Source organism: Adiantum capillus-veneris, chromosome 5 (genome assembly GCF_014529385.1).
Source record: "Adiantum capillus-veneris isolate H3 chromosome 5, ASM1452938v2, whole genome shotgun sequence".
Taxonomy (NCBI): Eukaryota; Viridiplantae; Streptophyta; class Polypodiopsida; order Polypodiales; family Pteridaceae; genus Adiantum; species Adiantum capillus-veneris.
In genome coordinates, this window is record NC_140935.1 from 72,497,469 (window position 1) to 72,514,406 (window position 16,938).

General features: G+C 42.0%; 1 protein-coding gene across 1 annotated transcript in view; it reads left to right on the top strand.

The window, feature by feature from the left end:
- Window positions 1–3,575: 3,575 nt before the first annotated feature.
- Window positions 3,576–16,938, top strand: part of LOC147457513 (Tetrapyrrole (Corrin/Porphyrin) Methylase) — a 36,336-nt gene continuing 22,973 nt past the window's right edge. The window contains exons 1-2 of the mRNA XM_086513600.1: window positions 3,576–3,773; window positions 3,909–4,033. Coding sequence (XP_086369726.1) covers window positions 3,624–3,773; window positions 3,909–4,033 — 275 coding nt within the window. The 5' untranslated portion in view covers window positions 3,576–3,623. The remainder of the gene's footprint in view (window positions 3,774–3,908; window positions 4,034–16,938) is intronic.

Genomic DNA, 16,938 nt, shown 5'->3' on the forward strand with positions numbered 1-16,938 from the left:
AAAAAACTCAAAACTATTGTTGGGATTGAAGGGGCACAAAAAAAGTATAAAGTATCTTGAAGCTGTTGTTCAATCCAGTTCTCAAACTAGAATTGATCGTATGAAGGAAAATACAATGGACATGTATGAAGTTCTTATGTAGTTTAACAAAGATTTGGAAGCAGATGAGGTGCAGAGGTCAATACGCAGTGCCATTGTATATGAAGCGCTTCAAATTGTCGATCTTGCTCGAAGGGAAGCTAGGCATTCAGCCAGGCAAAGAGGATCTATGTCATTTAAACTTTGACATGAAGAGGATCTAGAGATTGGCACAATGAAGCGCTTCAAACTTTCATCTCAAATGTTAGGAATGAGGAATTCTGAGGAGTTAAGTTCACATTTCCATGTTGGGGACTCACATGTTTCTGCATGTCACTTGGAATATGTCGATTCATAACGAGGTTATCTTAAAACAATGCTCAATGTATATGAATCTATTAATTTATATGGGTTTTTCTTTTCCGTTGCCTTGTACTTCCACTATTATCAATCAAGTATGGCTTTGAAGTCATGATATTGAGAGCAATGATTCTATGCATAATGGGTCTTGTCCATTCATCTTGCAGTAGTAAGAAGAGGTTTGTAAGACTTCCATATACTTCCATTTCCATTTCTATGTTGAAGACCCTATCTATCTATGTACATGCATAGTCAGCATCGATAGTCATGCCACTCCATATCTTGATCCTTATGCACAAAGCAAGCTTTGTGAGGTTCTTGAGCTTCACTTGGTTACGGAAAATTCTATCCGCCCTTCAATCTATTTGACTAGCTAGGTTTTCACCCATAAATTGCTCATGACAAGCTTCCAAGAAGGCATGGTTTTTGAAACCAAGCAATTCTCCTATTTGTTGCAATGGAGAGATCTATAGTTTTTTGTTTGCATAAACGCAGGGTTGCATAACAATATCTTGAATTTCATCACAAACTTGAAGAAGGTAATGTATTGTTCAGGCGGAAGGTTGACTTTAGAATCTCTCCTCCTCAAATATTTATTCTCATGTGAATTTCTTACACACATGAATAGTTTAATTAAAACTTCAACAAAACCTTCTTACCAGAGTTTACCAGAAACTTTTTAAGGAGCCAATGGAAAAGAGGAGAGCTTTGAAAATCTATCGGTTTTTATTGGTTTTTACATTGAAATCCTCAAAATTCAGCCAGTTTTCTTTAAGGCGGCCCTCAAAACTAACTAGGAATTTTCAATTTTTGTCCTTTAAAAATACTCTAAAGGTCGGTTTTCTGTGAACACTACTCCTTACATATATGCTCATACCCTCATGTGTAGGAGATGACTAGTTTTCAAGGGTGTCTTAAACATGCGCTCTAGGGTTTACATTGTTCTTTATTACATTCACATTCATGCTCACCCTTATTAAGCCTTGTTTTTTTATCATCTAAGGGTAAAGAATGTGAAGCACCTCTGGAAACGTCATAACAATCATAAGGATGTAAGTCACTAAAGTTGTTGTCAATTGTATTTTGAATGTTTGGTATGTGAGAAATGTTTTCTTCACTTTTTGTGCCTTGTACTTTGATTACTTGTATGGCTATATCAGTCATACAAACGTTGTCCATTTGGAATTATTTTTGTTAACTACCTTTGAAATAACTAGTGCCATAGCAAGGAAACACTAGTACGTTGTGTAGTGATTCATTTGTTTTTTTTTTTGGGTTGAAAATTAGTTTTAACTAATAAAGAAGCAAAATTCTTCTTTCTATGTTCAGTTTATCGAGCCAAAAAAAGTTTGTATCAACAAATTCTAGAAGGCACCCCAAATTTTACGATAGTCAGCTCATACAAACTAGGGAGTTATTTTGATTTATATCATGCACTAAAAATACCCTTGTGATAAAAGAAAAACTAACTTCAATGATCAAGCAATTAAAATTTAAAGCAACACAGACTTGGCACAATGTAAATGGCAAAGTTTTGTTAAAAATTAATATGCGATACAAGATTTTAATTTTAATTTTAAAGCAATCTATTTTTTATGTGCTAGAAGAGTTATGTGTACTCTCTATCTGTGTTTTGTGGTAATGATTCTTGTTTAGATGCTACACATTATTAAGAAGTGTATAAATTATAGCTTTGGGAGTTTTTTTCCTTGTTTGGAGAATGTGATAATATCGTGTATTGTCTACCTTGATTCTTATATTGCAACTCTTCCTTTTTCAAAGGTCTTTGTGGAGTTTTCATCTTAACAAGCATTTTACTTAAGCAAATGTGTAATGATTAAAATGTACGACTGAGAAAAGTTGCTCAAAATTTGTGCATGTTACATCTACAAATTGTCATGGCTTGCCCTAGCAAGATGATCGATGCGAGATTTAATGAACCTTTTTCCACATATAGACTTCAAGAGGTTTGAGGGCTCAACTATCTCGTCCGCTCTCCTTCACTTATGAATGCCAAATTCTATGTTTTTTTGGCTCGAACAAAGTGTGAAATACCTTGACTCCGTGTTGTTATGTACATTCTTCAGGTTGATGCGTTCGAGAAGATAGCCTCTCCATTGGTGATTGAATATTAACTTTTTTGGCCTTTTGCAAATCCTTGCATATATGCACCATAAACAATTTGCCCCTCATTGTTTGATTCCTCTTCTTGTGTTGTACAATTTGCCCATCATTATTTGACTCCTCTTCTTGTGCTGTACTTAATCCACTCCAAGGAAATTGTGCTGGCACATCCACATTTGCTATCTAGGACTTGACAACATATTGCACTCTCTACTCCATTTGTGAATAGCCCATTTCACATGGACACATTATCTTTCTCTGTGAATGCATAGGACACAAGCTTCCACCTTGCTTTTCAGCCAAGGCACTTGCCCCAACACTCATTCAAACATAAAGAATTTCATAAGCATAGGGAAAAATCATTGTAGGTAGAGAACCAAGGATCTCATTGCTGTTGTCAAAGGTGTGTTGAGTTTGTTAATGATGTATATCCGTGCACCTTTTGACTATGCTTTTATATTGTTTGACCAAACAAACATTAGAGTTTGTATCAATCCAAATTTCATGGGCTTTTCTTAACCTTTCCATTAAGATTTTTGAAACGAAGCTCCAAGTTTTTTCATGAGCATCTCTAGAGTTACAACAATCAAGAAATTTGACAGAAACCTTCATAAATTGATCATTTAATCGTGAACACCTGACTCATCCCACCTTTGAAAAGCAACATTCTCATTCATGAGACCAAAGGACATCCTTTTTTTCAAAGTTGAGTGAACATATTGCACTTCCCAATTAAATTAGCAAAATAAACATGCCCATGCATTCAAGAGATCATGTGATTGCTTGAATACATGCACATGTACAATATGTGCCCATCTCTTTGGTAGGTTTCGCACAAGGCATGTCAATGTTGAGTTGACGACATCAAAGGTTGTCGAATTTTTGCAATGAAAAATCTATGCTATAAGAAGAGAAGTTTTTAACATTGTAGGAACAATCTTAACAGACTTTAAGATCTTGCATCTATCCAAAATTAGCAAGGGTAGGGCTGGAGGAGGTTTGGTAGATTAACCTCTCTTAAGCCTTACATATTGCTCAGTTGCTCTCACTCTAGAGTAAAGATGCTTTATTTCGTGGGCTTGGGACTGGGTGACGAGCAGGACATCACTCTGCGGGGTCTTCAAGTGGTTCGTACCTGTCGCACTGTCTATCTGGAAGCTTACACGTCCCTCTTGTGTTTTGGCCTTGGCCCTTCTGCCATCTCCACTCTGGTAAGCGCAGAGAGAGAGAGAGAGAGAGAGAGAGAGAGAGAGAGAGAGAGAGAGAGAGAGAGAGAGAGAGAGAGAGAGAGAGAGAGAGAGAGAGAGAGAGATTGATTGATTGATTCATGTTTTGTCTCTGTTCAGGAGGAACTTTATGGTCGGCCTGTTGTCTTGGCTGATAGAGAGACCGTTGAACAGGGTGCAGATGCCATTCTCGAAGAAGCCAAATCTAGTGATGTTGCTTTCCTTGTTGTTGGAGATCCATTTGGGTAAATCTACATTCATTCCAATGATTGATTAATCATTTTGTTGGATATGGTTGAAATTAAGAGTACCAAATAAGAGGATTTGTGACCTCGCAAACTTGCAATTAATGGCAAATAATGGGATTGCACATGGTGGGCTCGGTTCAGGAATTCCATTGTTCCAGATCATGTGGGCTCATAATATATGCTACTTAGTTTAGGAGTCCTACGTTTTCAAAGTGCAAGAACACACACAAAAAACACCAAGTTAGCACCACCTAAGAATATATATTTTTTTCCTATTGCAGACATGCAGACTTCCAATTGTGAAGTTCTCATTCGTGTTATAACCAATTGATATTTTGCTAATTCTTTCTATCTTTTGTGGTGCGTATGCCCTGTTGACTACCTCATTTTTGTGCCAATTTTTCCTATTTAATGCTTCTTTAGTGCTAGGCTTCATTATGGCTGAGTCTGCCCTTCATCCTAGATAGATATATCGTAGAAACTCAGTATGTATTTATGTATGCTCGTATGTGTGTGTGGTGTGGGTGTGTGGGAGCACTGACGAAGTTATTGGGATGTCGTAGTATTTAGTCAATACTATGCATGATGAAGCTGATGATTATATTGTTTTGTGGGTGACCACCATGAGTCTATACCTTGCACTTTTCTTTAACGGTGAATCTGGGCTTATTCTAGATTCATCCAGGTATATATATTACTAGAGGGGAATATGATCTTTTGTGCGGCGGTTGGAGTTGAGACATAACATGCAAAATATAATTTGAATGTGGACATGCCAACAACCCCAATCCCGTTGTTACCCATGTACATTTGCTGTATGGGTGTTTATTTCAGGAGAGGGTTTACTTTTGTGCCTGGCCTCCAGAGAGGAGCTTATTTTTGGTGGGTGTTTACCCAATATTTTGGGAGTTTGCACTTATTTGATTATACAGATGGCATACTACAACTCCAAAGGGTCTTATTCTCTGAGACTCTACGTCCAGGTGCTCTTTGAAGAGTGGTCCTTTAGGCACTTATAAACGTACAAGGGATGCCCAAAAGCAAAGCCACAAAAGCATTAGTTCTAAAAGCACTTGATCCCAAAGCTCTCAGAAACCCACGCGAAAAGCTGCAGAAACCAACTAGCACAATTCACAAAAATCCGTAAAGCCTGCCACGTTAGCATGTCAACACGATTTACGGAAATATGCATTGGCCCTTGTGCTCTGTTTTTCAAGGGTTTTAGGCCCTTTGTCCGGTGCTCCATAAGTTCTTTAAGTTGGTGGGTTAGGTTTTTTAAATCCTAACAGCTCGTTTGAGGCTCCTTGGCCACAACTTCTTTAGTTCATTTGGGTTCTTTCACCCCTTGTCCTCTCAGCTATTTCCTCAATGGGGGACGCCACATCACCAACTAGTGACATTCCCCCTTCCTGGGTTTTAGGCCCCTCGGCCGGTGCTCCATAAGTTCTTTAAGCTGGTGGATTAGGTTTTTAAAATCCTAACCCCTCATTTGAGGCCCCTTGGCCACAACTTCTTCAGTTCTTTTGGGTTCTTTCGCCCCTTGTCCTCTCGGCTATTTCCTTAATTCGGCACGCCACGTCACCAACTTGTGACATTCCCCCCTCCTGAAAGAATTGTAATCGCCCTCGATTACGCCTGCAAAACAACGAAAGGACATAAACTTTCTTCAGTAGACATTGACTCTATGCACCCATGTACTAGACTCCACAAATCTAGCACTTCTACAAAGACATCAGTCATTGATCAATCACATTTCTGTCGAGGGTCTCAAATACAAATCATGATCATGGTAATATATTTAGCAATCACATCCAGACCATGCTGATCTTTTCACAGACGTCTTGATCTACTAAATCTCGTTGTTATTATTAGATTCATATCCTTTCTTTTCACATTGCAACAAACCATGTCCATGATTATCCCCACACGATAGTACATTCACAGAGAATGCAATTCACAAATCACACACTTAGTTCACACTGAACATCGTGTCTCATCCCATCGAAAACTCTTGATGCACATAGATCCCTTTGTAGCGCTCTCATCCATCCAAAACTCTTGATGCACTCACAATAGTATCCATTTATCTCATCCAGATAGTAATCTTGATGAACTAGAATCACATTCATTTCTCATTGACTTAGGAATCACATCCAGATCTCGCTTATCTCTAACAGATGTCTAGATGCACTACTAAATCATTTATCAGACAAAATGCTATAGACATTTCATCTTTTTCTACATGTCTCTAACAATACATACATGAAAGAGCACATTCATCAATTCAATCAAGAAAATTTTCAATTCAATGTACATATCCTCAGCCTGTCAATATCTTTGAAATCTCAAGGAGAAATTAGTGACTTTATTCAATCTAGGTAATCTGTGACAAAGGAGTGGAGTGGCTCCCCTCTTGTACAGTCCCCACGGCACCATATTCAAGTTGTTGATTCATCGGTAACTTTCGGCTAATATCCAAGGTACAAACTCAAAACTGAGAGAATTTGCGAAGTCCTCCTCTACTATCCACTTAGCATCGAGAGCCAAAAGCGTGCTCTTGGCCAAATCATTCTATGGACCTAACTTACCTATCTATTTTTTTCTTGTGCCGTATGACTTGTCGGTAGCCCCGTTGGCCTCCTCTTTCCACTAGCACCTCAATTTGAATGGTCGGAATTATCTGATGAACCATCAGCTGATTCCCTTGCTTCAACTTTTAGATGAATTATCAACCGATTCCCTTACTTCTTAGGAATTATCTGACGAACTATCATCCGGTTTCCTTGATTCTGTTATGAGCGCGTATAGAGCTAGAAGAGAGCAAGAGGAGGCGCTCACAATGTACAAGAACTTGGATTTAATGATCAGCTTAATATTTATTACAAGACGTAATACTTTATTAAGAGAGCTAGATACAAGACTTGGATTACATGACTTGAGTACAAGACAAGGCTTGATTGCAAGGACAAAACTTGAACATAAGAACTAGAAGAGGGATTTCCTCATAGGAGGCTCACAACTGGTGTTGGCAAGACTGAGGGGCTTGTGGCCCAAGACCCCTATTTATACTAGTGCTTGAGGAGGTTTCTTGAGGAGGTTAGGACTTTCTAGGTTCTTCTTGAGGAGGTTAGATCTTCTAGAACCTTCTTGATCCTTCTAGTTCTTCTAGAACCTTCTGGATCCTTCTTCAACTTTCTAGAGCTTTCCAGAAACTTCTAGATTCTTCCGGAATCTTCTCCAAGCTTCTAGAAAATTCTTGATCCTTCTAGTTCTTCTAGAACCTTCTAGATCCTTGTTCAACTTTCTAGAGCTTTCCAGAAATTTCTAAATTCTTTCGGAATCTTCTCCATGCTTCTAGAAAATTCTAGAATCTCCTTGATACTTTTAGAACTTATAGAATCTTCTAGATCCTTCTAGATTCTTCTAGAGCCTTCTAGCGATGATGTAGGCGATGACATAGGCGATGATGCAGGCAGCGACTGACTCTCAAGCATCCATGATAGATTCTTTCTTTTTCTTGGCAGACTCTTGCCTCGCTAAGGTGGACACTGGCTTGTCCATAGGATAGGTGTCACAAAGTGATGATGTGGCATGACCAACTGACAGAGAAATGGCCAAGTGGACAAGAGAAATTGAAAGGACTAACTTGAAGAACTTATGAAGCACCGGCCGTGTGGCTAGAAACCCTAAAAGACAGAAGCTTGAACCTTGAAAGGGATTTCTGTAAAATGCGATGATATGCTGATGTCACGAATGGGTGACGTGGCAACAGACACACAAACCGTGGTTGTAGATTTCGGAATTCACGCTGCAGGTGCTGAGTGGCAGTGTACGGCATCTCCGTGATTTGCGGCGGGAAAAGCGGAAAAGCAGACTGACATGGCAATGCGTATGGCAGGCTGTACGGAAGCTGCTTTTGCGTGGGCTGATTTCTACGCAAGTTTTTGGAGAAGCTTTGGGATAAGATGCTTTATTTTAAGTTGCTTTTTGGGGCTCTGCTTTTGGGCATCCCTTGTAATCAATAAATAGGTGGGTTGGGCTCTCACAACTTAGAGCATGTGGACGCAGATTCTAAGAGTGAGAACCCTCCCACTCCCTTATACTTAGAGTTACAGATTAATACAAAAAGAAATACCAAAAGGGGCGCCAGTCTTTGGGGCCAATACCTCTTGGCACAGAACTCCGCCGGGCCGTGTCGAATCAATTGTGAACTGTGAACTGTTTTGAAGTGAATCTCTGCTGTGTCGCGGTAGAATCTTGACTTGGAGTGTCCAAGTTTGTTACAGCGGTATCAGAGCGCAACCGATTTCTCCTCTACCGGGAAATCCGATCCTTTTCTCCCGACACTTATGGATTCCAACAACGAACAGTTGACTTCCTTTGCATCTGGGATGCGGGAAGAGATCACGAAGAAGATTTTCACGAAGAGTACGGCCTGCCTCGGCCTAATCAGGCAGAGATTGAAGAGATGGAACGTCGACAATTGGTTGATGATGCGACAAAGATGATGATCAACCTTGCGAAGGATCCGAAATTTACAATTTTTTTGACTCAGACACCTTTTGACGAAGTGCACTCTCAGTGGCGGAAGGCCACAGAACCAGCCCTCAAACCGGCACTCAAGAAACCTCCTGTAACAAACTGCTGACGTGTCAAAGCCTAAAGAATGGAGCCAACTTACAGATGATGTGGCTGCCCGAGAGCAAAAACCCTAACCCTAATTTTTGCCAAAAACCCTAATTGTTGAAACCCTAATTTTGGAAACCCTAACCCTAAAACTTGCAAACCCTAATTCTAGAAACCCTAACAAGAACAAGCAACAGAAGAACAAGTCCTACCAACTTATGGGGACCCCGTCCGATGGGGCCCTAGGTGACATAAAGGTATTAAAAATAAAGCAGAACACACTCAAAAGACTTCGCACATCAAAATATGATAATGTGGCACCTGTACGGACGTTCCGGAATTCGCGGCGGACTTTTAGGGAAATCCCGAAATTTTAGAAAAGTGATTTTTTGGGGTCAGCTTTTCATATTTGATGCTTTTAGGCTTTGGGCCTTTAAATATGAGCCTTGAGGGCCCTCTCTGGCACTCTTCAGCGCGCAGATTGCAAAGCAGGTGCTCCCCGGCTGTTGTACTTTGCGAATCAGCAGTAATATAAAGAAATACCGAAAGGGGCGCCAAGGTTTGGGGCCAATACTCTCTAGGGTGGAATTTCGCCGCTCCGTGTCGCGTGACGTCTCTCTCTCTCTCTCTCTCAGTTCAGTTGTTATCGAAGTGCTAAAAGTCTATTCAGTTTGTTCTTTTTTATTGGCACGTGGTGCCCGCCTTGTGACAGTGGTATCAGAGCATCAGGCGTGTGCTTTTCTGAAAGCATACCGGTCCTACAAAAGAGCAGACAGAGCTATTGATGGAATTTTATTGGAGAGCTTTTCGCCCTCTAACCAGAAGTTATTAGCCACTCCCACCCTTCATCGCGCATCGGACGCGCTTCCGTCTTCACCGCTCATGTCTTACAGGGCATAAGCCAATTAAGATCACTTGCAAGAGAAGGATCCAGATTTATTTCAAGTCACTGTTTTTCTCGGAAGCAATGCCATGCAGATGTTGATGTCTACAGCTACCAAGCAGCATACTCCAAGTACTTGGCAAGCTTTCAAGAAAATTTTTTTTTTGTCCGAAGTTGTACGGTTTCTGACATCTTCCTTTGGAGTGCAACTTCTGGCAGAGTGGGGTATCTTGAAATGCTTGCCATGGAAACCCTAGCAGATTATATCTTGAAATTTCTCGACATCTCTCAGTAGATGTCTCTTCTCGAGTTGATAACCTTGGAGGTTCGGTGTGATTGCTATCTTTGACTACCATCGCGCCAAAGAAACACTGTCTGTCCAAGAGCTAATGGACCATGCTGTGCTCGGCTACGACCTTATGGAATGAACCTAACCCTAATTTTTGGTGCAGGTTTCAGGATGGAAAGTCAATCGACTTTTCGAGCTCGACTGATGTCGAGATTGTTTTTTAAGTTTGAGTTCTGTTTGAACTTGTTTGGTGATCCTGTTTGGAATTTCTTTGAAATGGATGGTATCTGTTTTGAACCTGTTTTGGTGCCGATTTGAATTGTGTTGACTCTGGTTTGATACTGGTTTCAATGATTGGTGATTTTACTCTCGGGTGGAGAAGTGAGAAATATTGTTTTGGTTTGAACCTCGGAACGACGCAGGCCGATGCTTGGGGAGCGTTTCGTTGTATGTTTGAAAACCTCCGAACGAGTAGGCCGATGCCTGGGGAGTGTTTGGTTGTATGCTTGTAAAATAATTGTTGTTGTGACTCTCGGCTCGGACCTGGACGGTTATGCGGGAGGAGTATTAAGAAGTCTGAGCAGTGGTTACTCTCAGCACCTCCAAACGACGCAGGCTGCGGTCTGGGGGGCGTTTGGTTATAAAAGGCCTCTATATCTCCCGGCCCGGACCTTTTTAGGTTATGCGGGAGGAGTGATGAGGGAGTCGTTGAATATCTCCCCGCCCGGACCTTGTTAGGTTATGCGGGAGGAGTGTTCATTGGCGGCTTTATGTTTCTATGTCTTGTAACATGCATATGTGAGCATTTGTGTTGCATTGTGATGTGCCAACCACTGAATATTCCTAATTGGATGAGATTTCCTGGGTATGTAATTTTAGTGCATCAAGACACCCGTGGAAGATCAGTACGTTCTGGGTGTGATGACTAATTTTACTACGCCGGAATATCAAGAGTTCCGATCTGGACGAAAGGAGAAGATAACTCCTTGATCAAAACAGCCGATAGGAGCAGCTAACTCCTTGATCAAAAGAGCAGAAAGGAGAAGCTAACTCCTTAATAAAAAGAGCAAACTGATTGTCCCTCGGAATGTCCCTCGGAATGACCCTCGGAAATTTTTGAGCTAACTTGAGTTGTTTTGTAGATATGCTGTAATCGCGGACGATTACTCTCTTTCAAGAAACCTCTTGTAACAAACTGCTGACGTGTCAAAGCCTAAAGAATGGAGCCAACTTATAGATGATGTGACTGCCCGAGAGCAGAAACCCTAACCCTAATTTCTGCCAGAAACCCTAACTGTTGAAAGCCTAATTTTGGAAACCCTAACCCTAAAACTTGCAAAAGGAGAAGATAACTCCTTGATCAAAACAACCGATAGGAGCAGCTAACTCCTTGATCAAAAGAGCAGAAAGGAGAAGCTAACTCCTTAATAAAAAGAGCAAACTGATTGTCCCTCGGAAATTTTTGAGCTAACTTGAGTTGTTTTGCAGATATATTGTAATCGCGGACGATACTCTCTTTCAAGAAACCTCCTGTAACAAACTGCTGACGTGTCAAAGCCTAAAGAATGGAGCCAACTTACAGATGATGTGGTTGCCCGAGAGCAGAAACCCTAACCCTAATTTTTGCCATAAACCCTAACTGTTGAAAGCCTAATTTTGGAAACCCTAACCCTAAAACTTGTAAACCCTAATTCTAGAAACCCTAAGAAGAACAAGCAACAGAAGAAGAAGTCCTACCAACTTATGGGGACCCCGTCCGATGGGGCCCCAAGTGACATAAAGGCATTAAACATAAAGCAGAACACACTCAAAAGACTTTGCACATCAAAATATGATGATGTGACACCTGTACGGACGTTCCGGAATTCGCGGCGGATTTTTAGGGAAATCCCGAAATTTTAGGAAAGTGATTTTTTAGGGTCAGCTTTTCATATTTGATGCTTTTAGGCTTTGGGCCTTTAAATATGAGCCTTGGGGGCCCTCTCTTGCACTCTTCAGTGCGCAGATTGCAGAGCAGGTGCTCCCCGGCTGTTGTACTTTGCGAATCAGCAGTAATATAAAGAAATACCGAAAGGGGCGCCAAGGTTTGGGGCCAATACTCTCTAGGGTGGAATTTCGCCACTCCGTGTCGCATGACGTCTCTCTCTCTCTCTCTCTCTCTCTCTCTCTCTCTCTCTCTCAGTTCAGTTGTTATTGAAGTACTAAAAGTCTGTTCAGTCTGTTCTTTTTTATTGGCACGTGGTGCCCGCCTTGTGACACCTCCTACTCCGAGGATGTTTAAAGAGCAAGAATTGGAAGAGGTGGTAGATACACGAATTACTCTGCTTTTTGACGCGAACAACAAAGCCAAAAAGCACGACAAAAAGCAGAAGAAAGGAACTGACTTCTCGGGTTATTTGGGTCGTCAATCTTCTTTTGCCTTGGCAAGAAAGCAGAAGAAGCATGTGCGATTTGAAGGAGTATCCAGTTCTTCTTCTTTTGACAGTTCCTCTAGCTCTTCTGTTTCGAGCGAAGAAGATAGGAAAGGGAAAAAGCGAAGCAAAAAGCAAAGCTTCGGAAAGGGCAAGAAAAAGGCAAAGAAGCCTAAGTTTCGCCCAGTTTCTGACAGTTCTACAGAGGACTCGTCTTCGGATAGTTCGGACTCCGACGATCAAAGATTTTATGCAAAGAAGAAGAATATCTATAAAGCTAGTATGACTTTCTGGAGGATAAAAGCAAGAAAGTTTAAGAATTTAAAGAAGGTGGACAATCAATTAAATTTGACACTTTTTTTGGATTCCGAGATGCTTCCAGGGCTTTGGCCTTCATATAGCAGTTTGATATAGCTTTTTCTGGAGGGCATTACTCAGAGCACTCCAAGATTCGGAGGGCTACCTCTTACTTCAAGGGAAATGCTCGAACATGGTGGTCCACTCTTCTATTGAACAAGAAAGCGCCAGTTAAATGGTTGAAATTTAAAAGGCTTTTTATTTCTTCTTGGTCGACTCGGGAGTACGAACGCGACATACGAACTGGTTGGAACCATCTCCGGATGACCAAGAAAGATACTTTGGACGCATATTGCGAGAGATTTTGGAGCTCTTTTCTATCCGCTTCTTCATTTAAGAAGATCTCGTTTAGAGAACAGGTTGAGCGGTTTAGCTGCGGACTTCCTACGGAGATCTGAGATCACTGCTTAGAACAAAAGTTAGATTCTATTCAAGAACTGATGAGTCATGCGAAACGGGGCTTTGCCATACATTGAGACAGTTTGACTTACCCCACAGATGAGATCATGACGCAGAAAACCGAACTGACTTCTAAAAATGAAAGTAGAAAGAAAAAGAGCCCCCAAGATAAAAAAGATAAGGATGCACAACCACGGCTCATTGTTCGGGAGAGAGCCAACTACATCAAAGAAGGGAAGTGTTTTGGATACGGGGAACCTGGGCATGTAACAGACTTGGACACTCCAAGTCGAGAATCTACTGCGACACCACAAATAATCACTTTAAAACAGTTCATAGTTCACAATTGATTCGACACTGGCCCGACGGAGTTCCGTGCCTAGAGATATTGGCCCCAAAGACTGGCGCCTCTTTCGGTATTTCTTTTTGTATTAATCTGCAACTCAAAGTACAAGCGAGTGGCCGGGCGCTCACTCTCAGACTCTGCGTCCAGATGCTCTGAGCAGCGAGTGGCCAAGCCACTAATTTATAGATCTTACAAGGGATGCCAAAAGCACAGCCCCAAAAGCATTCAAAGTTAAAAGCTCTTAAAAATAAAGCAAGGCTCTCTCACTCTCTCTTGGGTAATTTAAAATCAACTCCCAAAAAGCTGCCAGCGTAAGTTTTCAGCCAATATTGCGTAGCCAAAAGCAGCCCTTAGCTTTTCGTAAAACGCTGAGGTCCGTGCATGCTGCCATGTGTCCACAGCTCCGCAATTCCTAGGTTCTGCGACGCAGAATGCGGAAGCCGTACGTTGCCTGAAATCTGCCACGTCAGCACTGAAACGGGGGGTGTGTGTGTTGGACAGTTTTCAGCAGTGCGAGGGCAGCCACGTCATCATTCTCAGCACGGCAGGTGTGTGTATATAGCAGCCACGTAACCAATTTGTGACATACCCCCCTCTTGAAAGCATTGTAATCGCCCTCGATTATGCCTGCAAAACAGACAGAGGCCATAAACTGTCTTAGCAGACATTGACTGTAAGTACCGACGCACTAGGAACACACATCCAGCACATGTGCCAATCGATAGTCACATCACACAACATCACAGGACATCTCATGACAAATCACATTCAATATTCATTCGGATCTCAGACCATGATTTATCGGCAATGCAATTAGCAATCGCATCTAGATCCACTCAGGACCTCATAGATGTCCGATTGACTAATCCCTCTTGCAACCATGTCTTTCGAGATCATTCAGACCAAAATGCTGCAGTCATTTCGTCTATCAGTTCTGCACTTAAACAAGTCAAGAACAAATCAGTTTTATATTATCCGGAATTCCATTTCATAAAGTCATACAATAGAATACTATCAGCTCTCAGTATCCCTAAAGCTCAAAGAGCAGTGACTCTAGCATTCAAAAACTCGAGGCATCTGTTGACAAAGGAGCGGAGTAACTCCCCTCTTGTGCATACCCATTGCACCAGATCTCCGGCCAAGCTGAGTTCGGGGCTCCATTTGGAAAAGACTGCTAAACCAAAAGCTTCAAGGGAAAGATTCACTTTTTGAGGAGTATCTGCTAGGTCCTCCTCCATTCGCTTCGCATCGAATGGGGAGTAGGTCTTGAATTTAACCAAGAATCGTCATTTCGCTTTACCTTCTTTCTTTCTATGCCAATGTTTGTTCTGGAAGGAGTATCTGCTCGTTTTCGTCCATTTCGGGTTGCTCATCATCAGGCACATCGCCTTTAAAAGGCTTCAAGAGGTTCACATGAAAAACATTGTAAATCCTCTGGCAGCTTCAGTCCAAAGGAGACATCATTTATCTTTTCGGAAAATCTGGAAAGGTTCACACTATCTCATGCTAAGCTTTCAAGAAAGCCGCTCCTTTCCCTTTTTTTCTTTCTCGGGCTTGCCTTCCCAAAATGTAAGAGCAGCCAATAATTCTCCTTCAATTTCAATCCACGACCAAGTTGATCTGTTGCCTTTTTCTGAGATTTCTCGAAAGCCTTCCGGACCAAGTCCCTCGTGAATTGGTCTTCTGCAAAGAAAAATCTTACCTTTCGTGCTAAGGAAGGGTGGAACCTTCGTAGCAAATTCAATAATCTTAAATGGCACCTTCCTCATCAAAGAGTTAATCGTGTTTCTATAGGCATATTCCACCAAAGGTAAAAACCTTTCCCATGTAGTCTTCTGATCCCACGAAGAAGACTTCAACAAATCGAGTACCATTGAATTAGCAATCTTTGATTGCCCGTCAGTCTGCAGGCGGAACGATGACGAGAACTGCAACCGCGTGCCTATGTTCTCCCAAATAGCCGTCCAAAACAAACTCGTGAACCTGGGGTCCTTGTCGGAGACAATCGTCTTAGGCATGCCATGTAATCTGAAGACCTCGGCAATAAACAATCGTGCCCACACCTTGTTCTCGAGAGATGAAATCCATTGCAATACTTTCCTAGGGGCGGGTGGGTATGGTTAAAGGCTGTAACAATCCCTGTGCTTTATGCCTGTCAAACTTGACCTTCTGGCATACCAAGCAACTGCGCACAAACTCGTGCACATCCTTCTTGAGTCTCGGCCAAAAGAAGTATCTCTCTACCCCTTTCAAGGTGGTAGCAATGCCGCGGTGACCCGTAAAAGGCGGACAGTGGCATTCGGTTAGAACCTTTTCCCTCAACGACTGTGTAACACACAACATGGTTTTCTTCATCAAGTAGCCATCCTGAATGGAATAGTCTGTTACCATCTCCCCTTTATGTATTCAACCGAATACATTTGCAAAATCTGTATCTGTGGCGTTCTGACCGACCGTATTCTCGAAGTTTCTATGATGTATCGCGGAAATAGCCAGAACCAATGGCTTTCGGGACAAAGTATTTGCCACCAATTTCTTCTGTCCCTGCACATGGACAATCCGGAAGTAAACTGTGACAAGATGTTTGCCCACCGCATTTGCTTTTCGGATAGGTGTTTGTGTGACAAGAAGCAGCGTAAACTCCCATCATCTGTGAAAACCGTAAAATCGGCTCCGAGTAGGTAATGTCTCCACTGAATAAGAGCATGGATAGCCGCCAAAAGCTCTTTCTCACATATCTGTACTATCAATTCCAACCTTGAAAACAATCGGCTCTCATAGGCAATGACATTGGCCTTCTTGCATTAAGACCGCATCCAGACTACGTGTCACGAGGACGTGGCAACTGCTAACCTTAGTTGTTGGTTTCTTTCCAATGATTTTTGTTTAATTTTTGAGACCCTCTTTTTGAAGTCGCAAATGGTCGAACATTGTATGGCCAATGTGAACGGTAGTTTCACCCGCAGAAGGGAAGTTGGTCGGCACTAGAACTCGTAAAGTAAAAGGATGTCTAGGCTTAGTTCAAGATCATGTAGGTCCCCCCGTCGCACTTAGCAAGTTGGTGGATACAAGGAAGTGAACTCAATAAAGGCCTAAAATCAAGGTGTGACTACCAGTAGAAAATATCCGACAGTTGGGCCACATTGCATTTTTGGATGCGGTCCCAATGAGGATAGATGATCAGATGACCACAGGGAGCCCAACGGAATCATTTCCTAAAATTTAGGGATCTGCTATTTTGGGCCACAAAATGTGTTTGCGTCATTACCTCCCGTATGACTAGGAGAACTTTTTATTACTCTGCCGCAAAGTCAACCGGGCAACCGGTCGGGAGATTTTTAGGCGGCAACCGCGAAACGGGAAATGGCTTGTAAACGCGCCAAGTGGCACATTTCTGTGCATTTTCCTCATGCAAGAAGAAGTGGCGCTGAATTTTATATTGGGAGAGGCCTCATTTGCAAACTGTCACAGGTTAAGAGCTATTGAGTGCTTCCTTTCCCTCTTATGTACAGTACGGTGCCAGGAGTGATGCCCTGCACGCTACGCATTGCTCTCTCTCTCTCCCCTACGAGCAGTTATGTTATGCCCCTC